General features: G+C 46.0%; 1 protein-coding gene across 3 annotated transcripts in view; it reads left to right on the top strand.

Moving 5' to 3' along the window:
* The window catches only part of LOC119212488 (caskin-2-like), a 35967-nt gene that overhangs the window by 7093 nt on the left and 7826 nt on the right, over positions 1-21048 (top strand). Inside the window, exons 3-13 of one of the 3 annotated variants that reach the window (XM_062559845.1) lie at positions 8221-8272; positions 10797-10894; positions 12296-12441; positions 12835-12930; positions 14518-14651; positions 16010-16118; positions 16210-16318; positions 16451-16545; positions 17551-17668; positions 18958-19086; positions 20784-20870. In XM_062559845.1, coding sequence (XP_062415829.1) covers positions 8221-8272; positions 10797-10894; positions 12296-12441; positions 12835-12930; positions 14518-14651; positions 16010-16118; positions 16210-16318; positions 16451-16545; positions 17551-17668; positions 18958-19086; positions 20784-20870 — 1173 coding nt within the window. The remainder of the gene's footprint in view (positions 1-8220; positions 8273-10796; positions 10895-12295; positions 12442-12834; positions 12931-14517; positions 14652-16009; positions 16119-16209; positions 16319-16450; positions 16546-17550; positions 17669-18957; positions 19087-20783; positions 20871-21048) is intronic. The other 2 variants (XM_037462927.2, XM_037462928.2) reach the window with 2 other exon arrangements.

The raw sequence follows: 21048 nt of genomic DNA, 5'->3' as shown, positions 1-21048 counted from the left end.
TTTTCTACATTTCAACCATATGCACTAAATGTAGAACTCCTTTGTTGAGTCTCTAGCAGCATGGTGTTGTGTTTGACCAATTAGCCGACTGGCTAACTGCTAACTGCTCTCCTACTTCATTAACCAGACATGTGTGTAGCAGGCAAGAAGTACGGAGTACCAAGAACGGCTTTTGAGTTCACCTACTCTTGCACCGTATCAGATGCACGCACGCACGCACACACACACACACACACACATTAATCCTGAGCCCTTGCCTCCGCTGACAGATGGGGTAGCTTGTCTAGGATTGCTTGGGAATTTACCAAAGGAATTAAGTGGTGTGTGTGTGTGTGTGTGTGTGTGTGTGTGTGGTTGCAGCAGACAGTGTTGTACATCTAGCATCACTAGCGTTTTATTACTAGCTCCAGGCAGCACATTGTTGTGTCTAGCGCTCATCCTCAACTAGGACCGCATGTCCTTGCCTCCTGTTAATTACAAACCAGCCGCAATCAAGGCAGGTGCGTGATTGCAGCAACATCGTCCTTACACGCCGCGCAACTGTATCCGTGTGTTCGGAGTCGCAAAAGTTAAAAAAAACAAACCTGTCGGCGGTGATTTCGGGGTCTGAAGATTGTTTTTGGTGCTTGCACAGACAAGTAAGGAATGATTGTCTGATTGCGTGTGTGTGCGTGTGCGTGTGCGTGTGCGTGTGCGTGTGTGTGTGTGTGTGTGTGTATACGGGTGAGCACAGTCTCTCCCGGATGGGAGTCGGGCTGCGTCAGTAAGTGCCAGCAGTAATGACAATCAGCGGGAGAGGCTTTGATCTCTCTACGTCACGTCGCCTCACCATTCTGCTTTCTCTCCCGTCTCCGAATGGAAGCAAAGAGAAAATCCGTCTGAGGTGGCTGTTCATATCTTCCCGGCTTTGTAGTCGTTTAATATGCAACCGAGCCTTTAGATTACGAAAATGAGATTATGGATAATAGGGGGTCAACGCCTCAGTGTCTGTGCAAATACCAGGTCGCTTCATTGGTGTGTTCCCATCATCTGGCTTCTCCGCAAACCAAAGCAGCTTTTAAATGACCCGTATCAAGTCTAGTGATCCAAACTGTCTCCCTGTGAACCCGTTGTGTAAGTTCTATGTCCACTGGAGCCAATAGCGCTCCACATCTGCATCATTGTGATTGCTCCCACTAAAATGCTCTGGTGCTGCTACTCCACGTTCATGTCATGTTTTCACGGCTTTGCTTTCCATGTTGAAGTGAAAAAACAACTTTCCCCAAAAATATATTGATGTGTGATTGATTACACAAAAACTGCGACATTTGATGAAACGGGCTGTCTCTCTCTTACAGGCCCAGCCTATGAGCAGGTTGTATCTTTAGCCCTTGTCCTTTACAAACATTAAAGTAGCAAGTTTGTGTGTCTCATTTACATTTCCAGCATATTGATCATTGCCTCTTAGGCCAAATGAGAGCTGTTATGACTTTTCCATCTATGTAGGCGTGGTTGACCTCATGCTGGTGTTTGGCCCAGGTCCCATAAGCCTGACCGTTAACCAACTAGCTGGAGGGGGTCACTGAGCAAAGTAGCCTTTGTGAAATGGATTTTATTGTTCCTTCTTTGTCCCCGGGCAGCATAACGAGCAGCGGCCCCATAGCTTTGCTCCTGAGTTACATGTCCTTTAGCTGACTCTTTTATCCAAAGCGACTTAAGTGCATTTCAACCATAAGAATACAAACTCGGAAGTACAAGTGCAATTTCATTAAATAAGCTGATTTACAACTTGCCTTACATGTCATTTAGCTGATGCCTGCTATAGATAAGAGCCATCATACAATTGAAGTGCTACAATTTGTTAGTGTTTTTAGTCAAGGTAAAGTGTGAAGAAATGTGTTTTTGGGAGGTATGAAGCATCTGACGTATAGATGAGATTTCCTTTGGAATCAACCATCTGAGGCCACTACGGCCAAACGCCGGGCCGCCACCCCAACAACTCAAATAGATGAACTATACTGTCCAGTTCAGGACCTTTTTGTTTGTTTATAATGCAAACCTGCTGAAATCATCATATCATTGCCACACCCACATAGAGTTGATATCTTTGTATAGCCAGATATACAATGAAAGCAACCGATGAGTGTTCCTCCAAGGCCAGTGCTGAGTGTTGCTACCTGATGTGCGGGACAACAGCAGACCTGCAGGTGTGTGCTCATTTCCTGAAGGTATACAGATGATCTGCTTCATTTCCACTGGCCTCCCTGTCAGCAGATATTGAATGCGTCTCTGACCCAGTTGCCGGAGGCACCGCGGGAGATTACTCTCTACATTTTTTAACAACGGAGCAAATGTATTGTATAATGAGGCCCAGAGATGTTTTGATGTGACAGGGTTTTATTTATTTATTTTTCCCAAGACCCAGCTACCCAGTTAGTTCCTCTGCACAGACGAACGCGCGACAGAGAGAAATGACGAAGAATGCTTTGAGCTGAAGTGTGTCAATTTGAGAGAGTCTGCTCCCCAGGGCGCGCGCTTCCACGCTTTGCTGTGGTTCCTTCGCTGGGGGAGTCGCTTCCAGCTGCACTTCCAGTACATGCACCACTGCTTATTCTCATGACTGTTTACTTGAACGCAGAGTGTCATAAACACACACACACACAGATACAAGCGGACTAACCAGCTGTTTACATCCTCCGGTTATGCATGTGCACGTTCTCGTGCTCCTACACAGGAGAGGCCCGGCTCCCCTGCAGCCATAACAACTTCTGACTGTTTAATCAAACAGGACTTTAGACTTTTGAAAAAGTTCAGATCACATCGGGGCTTTGACCGGCAGGTAGCAGGGCACTGTGTTTGTTAGAGACAACCCAGGGAGGGGGGTAATTTTTTACAATTATAAAAATAATATCTCAATTTCAATCTATCAATAGAATTACTATTTGTGTACTTATTTAATCTTCTACAACTTATTATTTATATATTGGGCATTTTAAGCTTCTTGTGGCCCCGCCTCAATCCTCTAAATGTCCTCGAGTGATGTCACCTGAGTCGGTGTGGGTGGTGTCTGATGACTAGAAGCTCTGAAATGTAAATAGAAGACATGTTTTGAAGCGTTCTGACCCTGGGAGAGGCTACTGGAGAGTGAGGCTATCGGCCTGAAGCGCTCTTTGTGTCCCTGCTTTGGGCCGTGATGACTTTGCCAAACGGGCTGGACAAAATCAATTGAAGCAATCGTGGCAATTAGGCTCAGACCCAACTGGGGATTCAGAAGTTAAATCTTTCTTGTCATTTACTCAATTCCTGCGTGCATAACCTCGCTCATTCTCCGCTCAAAGTCTCACCAATTTGCTGCAGTTATTTTTGAAGCTGGACTCTTGTCGCTTTTCTTTTTCTTTTTTCTTTTGGGAAAGCCGTAGCAGCAGCAGCTCAAGCTGACACAGGCAATCCCCCCCTCACAGCAGAAAGCTGCATGATGGCTCCCACCCGGCAGGACTTAACACCTCGGTTTGTTTTTGCACTCCTCACACAAGCCCAGGCTCCCCAGCTCGCCACCTGCCAAGGCTGAGGCCACGCGGTCCGCTCATTCAGGAACGTTCCTTCATTTGCTCACCTACATTCTTTAAATCCCATCAACGTGCCACCCCGTTAGCAAAAAGAACCGACGACAATAGTGTGATGCATCCTTATGTATGTGCGCCTTATTAGGAGTTCTGCGAGACAGCTGGAGTGCCCCCCCCCCCCCCCCCCTGCTCCCCCTCTCGGCCGTGCCTTGGTATTTTGGAGTTGTTTACCCAGTTAAATGGATGTGTTCCTCAGATAAGTGTTTCCCTTGATGAGGTCCTCACCTGACCACAAACCAGAGAGATGATGACCGTAAATTACCCCCAGGCTGCCGTGTGTGTGTGTGTGTGTGTGTGTGTGTGTGTGTGTGTGTGTGTGTGTGTGTGTGTGTGTGTGTGTGTGTGTGTGTGTGTGTGTGTGTGTGTGTGTGTGTGTGTGTGTGTGTGTGTGTGTGTGTGTGTGTGTGTGTGTGTGTGTGTGTGTGTGTGTGTGTGTGTGTGTGTGTGTGTGTGTGGCGGTTCCCCCAACCCTACAGGTCCTGAAGCAAGTATACTTCTCTGTGTTTGTTGATGATAAGCCAGTCTGGGTGGCAAGTAGGGTTGAAATCCCCCATGGTTTGACTGCAGGGAATACTTTGCACATAGAGGGGAGTACTTGAACACAAGGCCAAACCTTGGTTATAACCCCGGTTATATGTAATTACTAAAACATATTCAATCAAAGGGCAAATGTGAGAAAGCTTTATGCAATCATTCAAGGTATATCCGATGTAATGTCAGGATCATAAAATGAAATGGGGGCGTGCGACAGCCGGAGGTTGAAACGCAGGCGCCACGTGGTCGGTTCCACCTGACGCCACCCGTCGCACATGAAAGAAGCGCCCTGCTGGAAGGGTTTGTTGTTGAAACATTTTGTCATGCAACTCCTTTTTTTTCTTTGCCGTGACGTCTGCTGCCTCCCAGAAGGCCGTGCTGGCTCTGTCCGGCACGCCGCTCACTGGTGTCCCTGACAACCTGCTTGGGTCTGGCCATCGCTGTGCTCATGTGGTGAGTGAATGGAAGAGATGAAAACCCTTGAATCTCATACATTCATATCCTGCCAACATGTGAAAGTATGTAGTGCCTTTTTTTTAAGCCCCCTCCCATTTTTATTCATTTACGCGCGTGAGCTGCGATCAAAGAGTTTTTAAAAATGTTTTGCAGCCGTGCAAAACCAGAGCAACAGACGCCTCTCCCCCAGCTGCAGTCACGCGAAGGGCCAGCTCCTATTTTTGTTATTGTTGCGTATTTTTTTTTTCCCCCCCCTTACATTTTCCAGCCTCCTCCTCCGCGTTATTTATTTTAAGAGGTTCGACTCTCCGCGCTCTCTGCCAATGGTCTTTGTGGCCGTTCAAGTTGCTTTAAACCAACGTTCACACACTGACGGCCGAGATGCCACCTCCCCCACAGGGCCAAACTAATTTACATTCACACCCATTAAACCCCGATGGCCCATGTGGGGAAAAATGTGGGGTTATTAAGTGTCTTCACCAAGGACAGCCCATCGGAGCAGGGGATTGAACCACCGACCTTCCCAGGTATAGATTAGTGTCTCCTCCTTCCATCACTCCTCAGTGAACTACGTTTTCCTGGCTCTGTGAGCAGTTTCCAGAGGGTGGGGGGGTGTTAAGCGGGGGTTACGGGTGCCACTTCATTTGCCGCCTCTTGTTTGTTTTTTTTCGCTGTAACGTCTGATGTCAGCGGGGGGCCCAGTCTGTGATTCCCCTGCTTCGGCAAGAAAACCCAAAGCTCAAGATTTACTGCACATCTGTTCATCTACCAGCTCCACTTTAATTGCTCCTGTTGTCAGAAGGAGCCCCCTGCTACTTGAATGTGAACAGGGGGGCTGGGGGGGGGGAGAGTAGATCCACAGCCAGAGAGCCGAGTGGGATAGCGTGGTGGGTGTGCTATGTGAGGAATGCCGACTCGTGTTGTAACTAGAACTCCTGAAAGGCCCTGTTCTTCCCACCGCGCTGCCGGGACGGTTGAGGCCCCCGTTGTTTGGCACGGGGCCCTGGGCCACACCCCTCGATCTGTCTCCCCATCAATGCGCCTCTCTGTGCCCACTGGTGTTCATCCGCAGCGGCTGCTGCGGGACGGTCTCACCGGACGCCGCGCGATGCCTGAACATCGGTGGTGCGCTTTCATGCTGCCATGTTGGGAGATGATTGCCGTTGATTATGTGCTTTTGGGACGTGGGAGCCTCCAGTAGACGGGAGAGCGCCTTCGTCATCCAATAGAATGTGGAAGAAATGGTAGACAGTCCGTACGGGGCAGAGGAGGACAGTCAACCAATTTTCCAGTCACTGAAAGCCCATGCCACATGTGCACGCTGGGTGACGTGTTTTAAATGGGTGAGGTGGTCGGGTCCAATTTGGACTGGATCAGTGAGCATGTGATTCCACAGATCCATGAAAGGGAGGATGTTAGTGGGACAACGGGGCCTGCAGGACCATCTCTAAAGTCTGCACATGTTAGGATGGTTCTTCTATGGACGTTATTATATGCACAGAAAACCTAAAACCTTCTTCATGTTTTTAATATTTTTTTCTGAACTGAACAAAAACGTCAATAAACCAGAGAGATTTGGATGCTATGTTTTCACAAATGGCTTCATATTCTCTCCATCGTGTTTCAGATGGAGCATCTACTCTGTTTTCCAGAGCGAGTTGTTTTTGTTTCCAAAGCTTCTGCTGTGAAGCGTCCCCTTTTGACAATGTAATGCATTTTCATTTTCCACAAGTTCTATTCATACACGAAAGGATCATTTTCATAGTTCTCATAGTTTTAACCATCATACTGGTGAATTATTAATAATATAACATGTTCCAGTACTGTGACTTCTATTTGGTCATATTTGATTCCTTTAGTCTTTTTCTATACATATTATATTATATAATAAAATACACATGCAATATGGCTGTTTCAGGTATCCGTCTCCTTTTGGAAGCAATCAACATGATTGCTGTCATTAGTGAGTTCTTGTAGCTTCTACATTTGTTATCTAAGCGACTGAATAGAGGATTCATGGAGATGACTCATATCTATGTACATTTAAGTGCTGACCTTGATGTCCACCATGTTATTTGAATGCTTGTGTGTTCAGCCATGATACCGGAACAAAGAGTTTCTCCTACTGTTACAAGACTCACAGTGTGGTTAACATTGTTCTTCAGGCTTTATGCTGTGCGGGGTTTCATTTCATTTATTTTATTCTTTCCCACTCCAATACTAATGTGGATACTTATTTAAAAAGTTTAATAAACAATTGTGCTTTTATGTCTCACATGTACCTGCATATGTCTCACATGTACCTGCATTGTCATGCCATTATAAATTCATTATTTCATTGGCAAAAAATGACTAATAATGTTTACCAAAGTGATTTCTGGCTCAATTTAAGACATTATTGTTGTATTTTACTTTTCTTTTCATTCTTGCTTTAGTCACTTTGTTCTATAGAATACGATATTACTCTGAATATCGTAGCAACATTTCCATTAGAATTCCCTATAGCGTCAATGGCTTGTTCTGTCCTTAGATAATGAACATTCAATCAATCAGCTTATTGATTTATTGATCCGCACTAAGCTCTACTGATGGCACCAGTCTGAAACCTTTTCCTCGGGTTAACTCTACTTTCTCTTCCTGTCTCTGTCACACACACAAAACACACTCTTATGTGATTTCCCACACCCAAGTGGGAGACACCGGTGAGGGGGGAGTGCAATGAATGGCTCGGTATTCGGAGGCCTTGGCCATCTGGCTCCTGAGTGGGTCTTGGTGGACAGTAGGGTCCTTACAGTAGATCTGCGCTGTATGTCCAGAGGTCTCAGCAGCGTGAGAAGTCTCCTGGACACATTAGAGGCTGGAGGTGGACATTTAGAGTCTGTAAAGCCAGTTGGATATCTTAGAATGAGGCTCTTTAAGGTTGGAAGACGCCCACTTTGGGCCATATAGTGTACACACTATCCTTTTAGATATAAATAAATATGTGTAAAAATATGCTTTTCATTTCTCCTAATGTAAATATTTCCATTACAAAACGTCAGTTAAAGCAACTCTTCTTCAATTTTGAGACGTGAACAGTCCAAAAGGGTTGAATTTGAAACACTTGGCAGCAGGACTAATGAAAGTGACTAACGTTATATGACAGAGTACAGTATGAACGAGTGAGACACGTAGTCTGTCTGTTCCAAAGTGGAAAAAGAAGAAAAACCCATCTCGTTCAGTCTTGCTAACTGAATTATGTGATTTCTACAACTGCCTCAGACATAAGAGATGTTTGGTTTTATGCTCGTGCTCAAAGTGTGTCGCCGTCCACCCCCAGAGCCCGCGGGACAGCTGTGTGAGGTGCAGTGCTTTGTTTTCCATCGGGGCAAATCACTTCGTTTATGAATCATGAGGTTCTAAGAGAGAGGGTGAGGCGGCGGCAGTAGGGGAAAGCTCCCCATCCTGTCGGGGATGTCTGGTTGATGGAAGGAAGGGAGCGGTGAGGGGGGGGGGGGGGGGGGGGAGCGCACACACACTGGGGGTCCGGTAGGGATGGAGGGATTTCTGGAGAGCTCTGATGAAAACCCAAATATGTCGCCAAATACTAATTACCCCCCCCACTCCCTCTTTCTCTATCTTCTTCCAGAGTTGTTGGGCTCCGCCAAGAGACTCAACATCAACTACCAGGACCCAGACGGGTAAGAGACGTGTGTGTACGTGCCTGTGTGTGTTTGTGTGAAGAATACAACCGAAGAGTCACTGTGTCTTGATTGACATATGAAAAAATTAAAAAAAGGCCCAACCTCCTGTGGGCCTTCAGTGTTCATCACCGTGTGACTCATAAGCACATACCACACATGTGCCGGCATATAGTGCCCTCGGAAATATGATCACATTCGTTGGAAGGAAATTACAGGGAATTAAGTGTAGTTTGATGCGAGAAAGGTGCTTTTTAATAGACAGCGACTCGTCTGTCAAACCTGTTTGAGCTCAGTCCTGATTTATCACGTCTCATCGATGCTCTCTGACAGATGCACTCGCACAATGCAATACGCACGCTGTATCATATTTTGTTTTGCTTGGGACCGGAGCCATGGTGCTGAGAAAAAGGAAGGATCCAAAGCGTCGCAGTAATCATCACTAAATCAGCTCCTTCGTCCGCTCTCCACTGGCTCCCTGTCTGTTTACAATTCCTATCACGGTTACCACCGATCAGGTCGGGTCTGACCCCGAAATATGTAGAAGAAATGTTGACCCGTTGTGGTCCTCCAATGGGGCCCTTTTGGCTGTTCCAAAGGTGACCCTGTTTTTACCATTAGGACCCCTGGGCTTCGCAACGACCTGCCTGAGGAGATGAGGCTCGAAGAATCAGAACCGTCTCTTTTAAATCTACATCTAGATATTTTGGGGTTAACACCTCTATATTGCTTCATTATATATTGGGTATTATTATAGTTTTATCTTATCCATCCCGACTTTTTGTAGCTCCAACAAAGTGTGTGAAGAATCGCCCTTTGCAAGTCGTGTCTACGTGACGGCCTACAAGCCATGTGTGGGTCGGCCGAGGCCTGCGACGTGTCCCTGCATGCAGGGTCAGTGCGGTGCGGGGGAGGCAATACACAATAGGAGTGTTGAAATTAAACGTGCGTGCGTGCGTGCGTGCGTGCGTGCGTGTGTGTGTGTGTGTGTGTGTGTGCGTGTGGCACCTGTGATCTATGACATCAGTACAGAGAGGATGGAAAGGGAACAGGGAGGTTCGCAAACAGTCGCTTGTACCTGAGTCAACAGCACCTCGGGGAGGGATTGAGAAGGAAGGGGTTAGTGTGTGTGTGTGTGTGTGTGTGTGTGTGGAGATCCCTCAGATTTCACATCATCACAGCATTTCCATTGCATGTTAGCAGTGGGCGTAGTCATGGTGACTCTACTGTTCATCACCATCTTCGATTAGGCCGTCGACAACCAAAGTCACTGTTTTTGGAATGCAGAGCAGTAAGGTACAGGTACATTATAATTTACTAGATGGTCATCATGCTGTATTGGAGAATACTTTAGATTGAGACCGTGAACTCATGTTGACCCTGGTTACTGAGGGATAAATCAGGAGAGAAGTATTCATTTTCTCAGACTCCTATACGACCAGAGGAGTCGCCCCCCGGCTGCTCCGCGGAAGTGGAGATTTTTTACACGTCCAACTGTTGATACTACTTTGGTGGAAATGACACCTCGATTTTATTTTCGAGATATGACTGGTGAGTTGAATTTGTAAATCTGAGTATATTTGATTAAAACTAAATCTCTATAGAAGGAATTTGCTTTCCATGAAAACGCCATGTACATTTTTCTGATTTTTCCTTTTGTGTCCTGGCATCTTATGCAAAAAGCCCCACATTTGGGAATGTATGAAGGCTGTGTCTCCATTGATGGGCGGGAGCTCGGGGATCCACTCTGACTGCCTGAGGCTGTGTTGGATCACCTGGTCGCCCTGTGCACCGTGGTTAAAACACAGTGTGCATCCGATGGCATGTTGTTGGCCCCCCTGGAACGCTCTCAGCTCCCAAAGCAAAAGCACAAGTCGACAAGTCCCACAATTTATGCCTTTTAATTTCTCCCTCTGTGGAATCCTACTGCGACCTGACAGACGCCCAGACACAAACGCACACATTTCATCCCTGAGGCTCTGACACGCACACACACACTCCCAAGATACTTAGTCTGCAGATGTAGGAGACACACATCTTATCTTAGCCTTATCGTTCTTGTAATGGATGCATAGACACACACTTGCATCTATCTTTGTGAGGACACTCATTGACCTCATGCATTCCCTTTCCCTCTACCTTAACCCAAAGCGCCTTCTTATTCCAATTCCAAAAAATCCTTTTAACTGGGTCAGAACCGGCGAAACATGTCTTCACTCTGACGGTCAAACGCTGCTGGTCCTCGAGAGGGTTTGTCTTTTCCCTCTGCTGAAAACATGAAAACACACAAATCCTTATCTGAGGCTGCAGTTTGTAATGGGATATTACACACACACCTTTCCACAGCCCCGTCTGAAGATTTGATGAGCGTGCACACACACACACACACACACACCCACATTATCTCAGTGTGGAGTTCTGGAAGGGGCTCACCTGCTGTAAAGTCATCAGAATGATTTATAAGCCCTCTCATCTCCTTGTCTTAACACCCCCTGCTCTCTTTTCCTTCTCTCTCCCCCGTTAGCTTCTCGGCGCTGCACCACGCCGCTCTGACGGGCACCACAGAGCTGCTGTGTCTGCTGCTGGAGGCCCAGGCCACGGTGGACATCAAGGACATCAATGGTAACAAGATAGCCGAGCGGCTTTAGACAAAACCTACAACTCTGGGGAAAACATGTCCACGTCGGGTTCAATGGAGCCTGAAACTTCCTCAACAGCTTTCAGGACATACTCTGGCAAATTAGTTTGGACCGTATGAATAAATATGATTCACTTTGAAGTGAACGCGGCGACTGCTGTGCTGCAGCAAATATCTTCAGACTCCAAGCGGAACAAATTTAGTAGAAACGGGGCCGGAGTGGCAGCTCTGCTGCTGGAGCCATAACCGCGTGTGACGCCTCTGAGGCTAGCTGGAGATCTCTTGAGGACTGTTTAGGAGTTAAGCTCTGCGCTTCCTTCCAGTTGAGTCGGTCTGGGATGCAATCACACAAACACACGGCACCGCGCCGAGCCCCTCAGCGCAGTCTGCACTCAGGTACTAGTGGAGGAACGCCAGGAGGGAATGTTATTCCCATTGAGGCAGGTTCAAAGGGCCATGGGACATCCCCATGTAGCTCCTCCCCCTGTAATCACCAACGTATGCTATGCTAGTTAGCCTTTTTAGGGGGCGTCCTACTGTGACTGCTTACAAATGTATAAGACTTTTAAAAAACGGCACCGCGCCGAGCCCCTCAGCGCAGTCTGCACTCAGGTACTAGTGGAGGAACGCCAGGAGGGAATGTTATTCCCATTGAGGCAGGTTCAAAGGGCCATGGGACATCCCCATGTAGCTCCTCCCCCTGTAATCACCAACGTATGCTATGCTAGTTAGCCTTTTTAGGGGGCGTCCTACTGTGACTGCTTACAAATGTATAAGACTTTTAAAAATGTCAAGTTAACAAGCTTAAATGTTTTTTTTAAAATCTCGTTATGCATCTAAATCTAACGGTACCAATGCTTTCTAAATATTTGAGCTTAAAGAGGGAGTCAAATGAACCTGTCAAGTTACAAAGCAGAAGGAACTCGCTGGACGGCTGACGCCAGAAAAAAATCGTCTTCTTTTATTAAACAAAAGCGCTGAACCTGACAAAGTGGGCATCTAAAATCAGATTTGGTTATTGAAAAATGGGTCTATTCTATTATACTATTTCAAATGTCTATTTGAACTCACACAATACCCTACACAATACCTTTTTTGCATGAACAGTGGACATGAGAAACCGCTCTGCTGCTTTTATGATCCCAGAGGTGGACAATCGCCCAATTTCAAATCCGTGTTACTGAGATGTTTGCTTTTCACTTTCAGTTGGATGATTGAAAAGAGACGGATATTGTTCAAATAAATCAATGCTGCAGAGAGGCTGTGTGGAGAATCCCAAGCCCCTGATGTCATTACTGTGATATCGTCAGGGTGATGTTTTCCGCAGTGCTTCTTTAAATCCCATCTCATGGGCTCCATCCCTCACCCATGTTTTGCGTCCCTAGGCATGCGGCCCCTCCACTACGCAGCCTGGCAGGGCAAAGCCGACTCTGTCTTACTGTTGCTGAGAGCCGGGGCTTCAGTCAACTCCACTTCCAACGACGGACAGATGCCGCTGCATCTCGCTGCTCAGTACGGACACTACGAGGTGGTGAGTTCACACGGAGCCGCGGGGCATCACCGGTCCCCTGAAATCCAACCTCCCCTTGTGTCTCAGCCGGCATTGTCCGCCGACAAAACCGCTCGCTCCGTCGACCCGGGTTCTTCACAAGCCTCTTTATGGCACCCAGCTCACACATTCCTTTCGTCCAGCCTCATCGGTGTGGCTCCTGGAATCTCCTAAAGGAGAGATGCACTCACACCCCGAGCTGTCACTCGTGTGGAGGCCTGACCAGCAAACACAATACTCCTACTTCTAAACAGACAATGTATCGCATGTTCCTTTATTCTGTTCGGAGACAAAACACCGAGACACACACACACACACACACACACACAGAATGTGTTTAAGGTGGTGTCGCTTACTTGATCCTTTCCGTCTCAGTCTGAGATGTTGCTGCAGCACCAGTCTAATCCCTGCCTGATGAACAAGGGCAAGAAGACTCCTCTGGATCTGGCCTGCGAGTTTGGGAGACTGAAGGTATTGCAATACTTGTGTGTAGTTTTACAAATGTTACAAAGTGCTTCTTTTGTATACATATGACCCAATGGAATTACGGTTGAAGTCTGAATTTCCATTTGCTATGAATTATATATGCAGGATGGAGGATGAGTTAAGGAGACACGTGGAGCATAAAAATGAACATTAAAATATCAAATTTGTGGGCTTAATTGTTTCCAGGTAATACTGTAGATAATAATCTGTGCTGAGCTTCTGAAGGGCTAAAGGCTGCTCCTCAATGCTTTTTCACTTAGTTAAACATCTAATTTATGTTTATTTAGTTTAAGTTTTTTTTTAACCACACCTCATTCCACCTCAGTGGAAGTTCTTCTGGTCTAATTTGGTGGAGTGAGTATTTGCACAGCATAACACCTTACCTTGCACTGGGGGGGCTAAACACGCCTCCAATGTATGATCGCAGTGGGATTCTTTATTCAGCACAGTAGGAAGGTGTGGTGCACCTGGGATTTAATCCATCCGATCTGGATCGTGACTGTAGTCACGGATCGGATCAGCTCAGTAGAAGGAAAAGGAAACAAATATAACTAAAGGGATCCTTTTTCTTTGCTTTACTATTTGTTGATCATTGATGATCCATAATGGCACATAAAGATTTAGATGTATTGTATATTTTGTTGTTATTGTTTTAAGGCTTTTTCTTCATAAAATACTATTCAAATAATAAAGAAATAAAATCATTGATTAAAACAATAGTAGTGTAAACATTATTTAAGTTTCTTACAAAAAAAACATTTCATGAGATTACGTTCCTGATCTGATGTTTTCCTGAATATTGGCGCATGAAGATGTTTATTTTAATTAACTTTAACTGTAATTAATCTGCGGGTTCACATGAACCATCGCACCACAAATTATGACCCATTATAACGAATTGGCCTCAATGGGCTATAGATTGGTTTGCTGAAGTCCAAGTTGGACCATGGCTTAGACGAAGTAACCCACAGCTAAAGTTAAGCTTGTATGAGCGAAAGGTAAATAGGCTTCAGCAGCTCTTTTTGGACTCTGACGCTAAAGGGATTATTTGCAGTGTTTTACTGGTTCTCTCTCACATTGGTGAAAGAGCCGAGAAATGAGATGTATGGCTGGCTGTGTAACTCCAAATTAGACATACACACATTGTCATTGTCAAATGTTCTCTTACCAGGTCTGCAGTTTAGCTGTAAAGGAAGAGAGTGTGTGTGTGTGTGTGTGTGTGTGTGTGTGTGTGTGTGTGTGTGTGTGTGTGTGTGTGTGTGTGTGTGTGTGTGTGTGTGTGTGTGTGTGTGTGTGTGTGTGTGTGTGTGTGTGTGTGTGTGTGTGTGTGTGTGTGTGTGTGTGTGTGTGTGTGTGTGTGTGTGTGAGAGAGAGAAGGCTGGGGTATATTTAGACGGCAGCTGAGTAGTGGCAAAGCCTCTCTGTGCTAGCTTGTCCATATATATACTGTAAGTCTGCATATAGATATTTTAGTCCATATACAGTATTTCTCCCAGAAAACTTTTTGGCGGTGCATATTTATATTTGAGTTCTTCTAATGCTGTAATTCTGCCACACTTGATTCCTCCTCAGGTGGCTCAGCTGCTGCTGAGCAGTAACATGGTGGCAGCCCTGTTAGAAGGGGAGGGAGGGCACGACATCATGGACTCTCCATCCACCACTCCCCTCCACCTGGCCGCCAGGAATGGACACAAAGACATCATCAAGTAGTTCACAGGAGGAAGCACTGTAACACAATTCTCTCACGGGGTCCCTTTCATATTCCCACCAGCGTCTGTCTACTTCAACCACAGCTACCTGAGCTGCTGCTAATACTGTTAATACTACATCTGCAGTTCCATTTCTTTAACTTTTACCACTATCCTGAAATAACAACCCCTAGTTCTACTATTACAACACAAACACAGAAGCGCCAGCGTTACTACCGATACAGCTACTATTATCGTTGTTAATTGCCATCATCACAGCACTCCCCTGACACTTCACTGAACACCATATGGGTGTCAGGTTAATGTTCACAGCTGGAAGGTGCAAAAAGGTTCCCCTCAGGCAGCTCCAGAAGAACACACTCGCTACTGCAAGGATATTTAATCCCAGGAACTTCCCAGAGCAACTCAGTGTGTGTGTGTGTGTGTGTGTGTGTGTGTGTGTGTGTGTGTGTGTGTGTGTGTGTGTGTGTGTGTGTTCAATGCCAGCATATCTGTGTAAATATGTATGTGCTTAGCCAAGTAACTGCACCCTGCCTCTGGAGCATGCTGACGCTTATCGGATCTCTTTGGCAATACTGTCTCCATCCTCCTCCCTCCCTCTCCTAAACTGGGGACATTAATAGTAGACTTGAAGGAGAAAAGACAAGCTTTCAACACAAACATCTGAAAAAAAGTTTGCTGCATTAGCACACAGGTTTATTCAGAGTTTACTCAGCAGAATATGCCTGTGATCCCTCCACTGAAGGATTTATGTCTCTTCAAAGTGTCTGTCTCTTCCACCGGAGACGTCTTAAGGTACCTACTTTTTGTACTGCAGGTCTGGTTGGAAGTGGAGCTGCTAAGATGTGCACACAGGGAAGATGTGGAGGCTTTGTTGTTGATTATGCATCCTATACAACTCATTTTGTGGCAAGATAAAAACCCTTTTCATTTACATAAAAATGGAGATTATCAGTTAAGAAATACTTGTACAAAAGGATTGTAACACTTTGAATCAAATTCAAGTTTTGTATTTATGTTTTTCTTTAATACCTTTCTTAAGCTGGAGGAATTGTTACATTTTACAAGAATATTAGAGTGAAGTTTTCCTGAAGAGAATAATCCGATTATTTCTTTTAAGCTGCAGATGAATCGTTGGTGAAGACGTGTCGGTAATGGGTGAACATTCATAAAACACCACGCAGCTAATATCCTACAGGAATGTTGTGTACATCATAAACCTCCTACTGCAACACCATCAGCATTGAGGGGGTGTATGTGTCTTAATGACATGCCGCAGATGTCTGTAACAGTGAATGGATGAGTCTGGGATGCCTGCGGCCCTTTGGTGAGCGTTTCCTGCTTTGATTAACCAGGTTGCTGCTCAAAGCCGGCATCGACATCAACAGAGGCACCAAAGCCGGGACGTGTCTGCACGAGGCCGCCCTCTACGGCAAAACCGAGGTGGTGCGGCTGCTGCTCGACGTAAGCATTACGGTTACGCAAACTAACTCAACTTCACGCTACAGTGGTTCCGCTTTAATAAAGAAGTGTTCGTGTGTGTGTGTGTTTGCAGGCGGGCATCAATGTGAACGTCCGCAACACGTACAACCAGACCGCTTTGGATATGGTAAACCAGTTCACCACCTCCACAGCCAGCAGGGAGATCAAACAGTTGCTCAGAGGTTGGTGTCACTGCAAAAGGACTGATGCTTTTATGAAGCGCGGGTCTCTGAGGGCGGTGTAAACAGTGACAGCTTGTTGGGTGTTAAAGAGGTCACAACGGGGATGCGTGACGTGTTTGTGTCTCTGTGCAGAGGCGTCGTGCTCTCTGCAGGTCAGAGCGGTGAAGGACTACTGGAACCTCCACGACCCCACCGCTCTCAACCTGCGGGCTGGAGACATTGTTATGGTGATTTTTTTTTCTCATTTTTTTTTTTTTTTAACCCTGACTTTCGGTAAGTTAGTTGCCAGTTCTGCTGTTCTCCTGCTTTATGACTCCCAGCTAAATGGACACGGGCCAAATAACATGTGGTTTCTTTACACCCTTTGTGAGCTTGGTTTGTGAAAGAGTCGTTCATTTACACACATTCACAGACGTCAGGATGCTTTATAATCAATCAATAATTTAGCTAACTTTTATTTATTGAGAATCAAGATTTGCATTAGAGGTGAAAAATACAAATAAAAATAATGTATATGTAAAGACACAAAAGCTTTATTATTTTATTATTCCATTCCCTATTGGATCACTGTTCTTCACATTGAAAAGTAATGCAAATCCATTCAGCTGTAAGCACTGTTCACCTGGAGGCGGCTACAGGGGAGTCACATGATTAACCACGGGGACCTGAGCGGCGCGCTGTCCTCAGGATCTGTGTGGGATGCAGCGCGGTCGTTTTATCGTCCTGAGCAAGGACAGAGGAACAGGCACCGACTCGCTGCAGCCACTCTCTCATTAACAACTTGTTATTGCAAAGCCCCCCCACACCCATACTCAGTGTTTGCACTAGCTCATGCGTGGGCACATATTGGTGTTGACGTGCTCACTGTAGTGTATTTTGACATGGTTACGCGAGTGGTCGGGACATCCCAGACTCCTGTACGGACTCGTACGTCTGCGTGCGCTGGTTTCCTGTCAGAAGGGCGAGCGTTTGATTTGTCCTCTCCGGGCATTCTGTTCACACTCCCAAAGAATAGACTGAGTGTACTTCCAGCTCACTGGCTCTCTCACTACGGAGTTAAAAACATGCCTGGAGGAGTCGCACACGTTGCATGCCTACTTGACAAGGGAATATTTTGATTCCAGGAAACGTGAAGTGATGACGTTGGAACTTTGATCAAAGCGCTCCGTCTTCACATCATTGAATAATCTGTTGGAACACTTGAGCTGAAGCTCTTGATTCGTTGACCACAGGTCCTGGAGCAGCTCTCGGAGGGCCGCTGGAAAGGTCACATCCACGACAGCCAGCGGGGGACGGACCGGGTGGGCTTCTTCCCCCCCTCAGTGGTGGAGGTCCTGAGCAGACGAGCAGGTAGACAAACCCGCATCGCACACGCAACAAAATCTGCAGAACATGGGCTGCTTTTTGCCACGAGGCGTGTTGGAGGGAAGCATTCGACTGATAAAATATGAGGCACTCTCATTGGTTAAACTACCCAAGAGTGTAATATTAAGTAAATGCCAATGATCATTTGTATGTTGCCGTGTGTAGCAGCTGATATCATCATTATGAATGTCAATAGAAGATATATTATAAGATAATATTTTGTTGGAGGAGGGGCAGGCAGCTTGTGAGAAAAAGATCCCATTTTTGATCAAAATGAGCATTGGTTACCACGTCATACTTTGCCCAGTAGCACTTGGACCGTTGCATTGTGGGGGTTGGGTTGACAGAGGGAGGGTTAAAAGGACTAACCGAGGGTATTGGTTATATATCTGGGCTAAGAATATATCTCGCCACTTGTACACAAGCAGGATCCATCCTGTTGGCATGGATGATCACTGAAGGGTTCCGCACGCTTGTAAATCATCAAATTTAATCCCTGTGAATAAGAAGAATATGATCCTCATGTTTGTAAAGCCACTGACATTCAAACAGCGGGACAAGCTCTGCGAGGGGGTCCAATAACGGCTATATATATATATATATATATATATATATATATATATATATATATATATATATATATGCAAACAACTTCATTTCAAGGTTCTCAAACAAGCCAGGAAATTCACACAAATGTAGATATTCACACATTGAGAAACACATTAATCGGATTACTACGGCCAGATTGCAAAGTGTCAGCTCAGTGCTAAAGCCCTCACAGTCTGCGCTGGAATGTGTGTGTCTGTGTGTTTGTGTGTGTCGGCTCATGCTTGAGGAAGAGCAGACAAGAGAAAGAGATTTTGACTTTAAGTCTGTGACAGGCTCTTTGCTTATGAGGCTGTGAGTGTGTGTGTGTGTGTGCGCGCGTGCCTGTGCCCTGTGATAATGTCAATGGTGTCAGCAACCATAGACCAACAACACACAAAAGAAAAGTAAGCCCTGGAAGCGTGGCTGGTGATCTTACTCTCTCTCCCAGCAGCATCTTATGTAACACCAGAGGGGATTTACGTAGAATTTGCTCTTTCTGAGCAGTTTTTCCACATAATGGGAAAATAACTAGAATATGTGACAAAGTTCATGATGTGCACACTATACTGTCCTACAGTCTGTTCCCATAACACCGTGTATGCAGCACAGTGACCACGTATGTACATGAGTTCTTTCCCTCACTCATGCATGCCACCCTGAACCCAGACCTGTCTCCCTGACATCAGGGGCCACTCTCTCCCGGCAGGCTTCAGGGCCCTGCCAACGACAACACTTAACCTCCAGACTTCCTCCCTCGAGCCGTGGCTCCACCCCTCAGACTGATGACTCATTCAGCCTGGGTTATGATCCCGCAGGTACACACACACACGCACACTCGCACACAGGGGCTCAGTGGGCCTTCTGTGTTCTAGGTGACTAATTTCTTGTTGGAAGATCTGTCAAATACAACCACAAAGAGACACAATACCAGAACAATGAGGCAGAGTTGATGCCGTAGTAAAAGTTAGTTTGTAAATGGTTTCAAGTCATTGAGTGTGTTTGGGAGGAAAGGACCTGACAAACCACTCAAAGTACTCCATGATGGAAGAGGTGAGTGCTGGTGATATTGGAGCCATGGTGTTTTTGGTTCTAAGTCCCCCTGAATTTTTGTCATCTTATCCAACTATTTACAAAGTTGGTGTTAGTGTGTCCATAGTTGTGACGAACAGAACAACAACAATCATTTTCTTGAATAGCCTTTTGACTTTCACTGTTAAAATCAGAGTGAGCAGGAGAATGTCTGTCAGCATGAAACACTTTTAAATCAGTCACTGCCCTTTTCATTCATTCACTTATGAGGCTGATCATTCCCACGCCTCTGGTTTGATGCAAATTACGTCATTCAATGTTCCGTGAAACATTTAGCCCGATAAATAATTCCTGTTATTTAAAAGACACAATAACTATATTCCAGGTTACTAAAAAATGAATTCACAATGAAAATATCAGTAAATACAGACTCATGTAGTGAATAAATGGTTGCTGTCCCTCCAATGGGGATGCAGTACACTAAATCCCCAGGTAGCCTTTTATTCATGTGCAGGTTTGCTTGACAGCTACTCCGATAACTGTGTTCCTTTGTTAATATTAGTATAACATGTGTGCGGATGCAAACTCAAGTTCCTATAGCTCTTATACTCCACTGACCCATGATCTCGAGCGTGGGAGCTATGTTGTCCTGAACCTTTACCGCTCAGGCGAAGACCTCCAGTCCTGAAAAGTATTGTGGGAGTGCATTCCTTCTAATTGCCATCGGGCCGCCATGCCTGTGGTTGCAAGAAAGAGTCAATTGTATAGAAGAAGTTTATGAAATAATTATTCTACTTCTTACTGGATTTATTTCCTCAGTAAACGTTGAAAACACATCTAATGGTCTCCATCTCCCAACATTCAGTTGTGTTACGCTCTACCCTCTCACGTCTCTTCAACTGAGATGGCGACAGGAAAATGCTGAAGTTGAGGGTTCTAACCCTAATCTGCAAACCGATGCAGTGCTACAAGACAGGCCGATGTAAACTGCCTCGGGTGAAAATAAGTGTGGTACATGATCCTAGGATGCTGTAGAATCTAGAGCATCCCGATTATCTGCAGAATGATCATGGCCTTATCTAGAGTCTACATAGGGTCATGATGCGCACGCTGTTCTTTTGTCCTTTCACGACAGTGTATGAATAGCCCCTTATGAACTGTAGCAAAGTTTAAACCCTTATTTTGCAGTCCTTGGTTTCCCTTTGAAGAGCTTTCCTAATCTATCTTGTTAGGTCTCGTTGAAGTCTTGCTCCTCTGTAGGAGTCATAGGTGGGAGAAGAAGGTAGAGGGGGGGCTTTGAGTTCTCTGCTTGTCTCCTCATCAGTCCATTCCACATGTTCCTCCCAAACAGCCCCCAGACCCCAGTCTCCTCTCGATCAGCCCTCCGCTGCTCAGTGGCAGCTTTGTGCAGTAGGTCCACCCCCGGCTACAGTGTGTGTGTTACACAGTGAGTGTGTGTGTCTAAAGTGTGTGTGTTTGTTAGGTGCTCCACCTGACAGTCCGCTGTCTGCCCCAGCTAGTCCTGCTAGCCCTGCTCAGGACATTTGGGTCCTCAGGAGCTGTCCCTGCGGTAAGGGTGTGGTCCCGAACCCCCGCCCTGTGTGAACCAGTTAACCCGAACCCCTACTACCTCTACCTCTTTAAGGGAAGCTTATTCCCATCTCTATCCTACCCTACCGGGCCTCCCCCACATCCCTACCTACCACCCACATCCCAATAATGCAGTAACCTCTAACCTGTCTCCCAGC

The sequence above is a fragment of the Pungitius pungitius genome, chromosome 21 (assembly GCF_949316345.1).
Source record: "Pungitius pungitius chromosome 21, fPunPun2.1, whole genome shotgun sequence".
NCBI lineage: Eukaryota > Metazoa > Chordata > Actinopteri > Perciformes > Gasterosteidae > Pungitius > Pungitius pungitius.
This window is presented reverse-complemented; position numbering and strand designations above follow the sequence as displayed.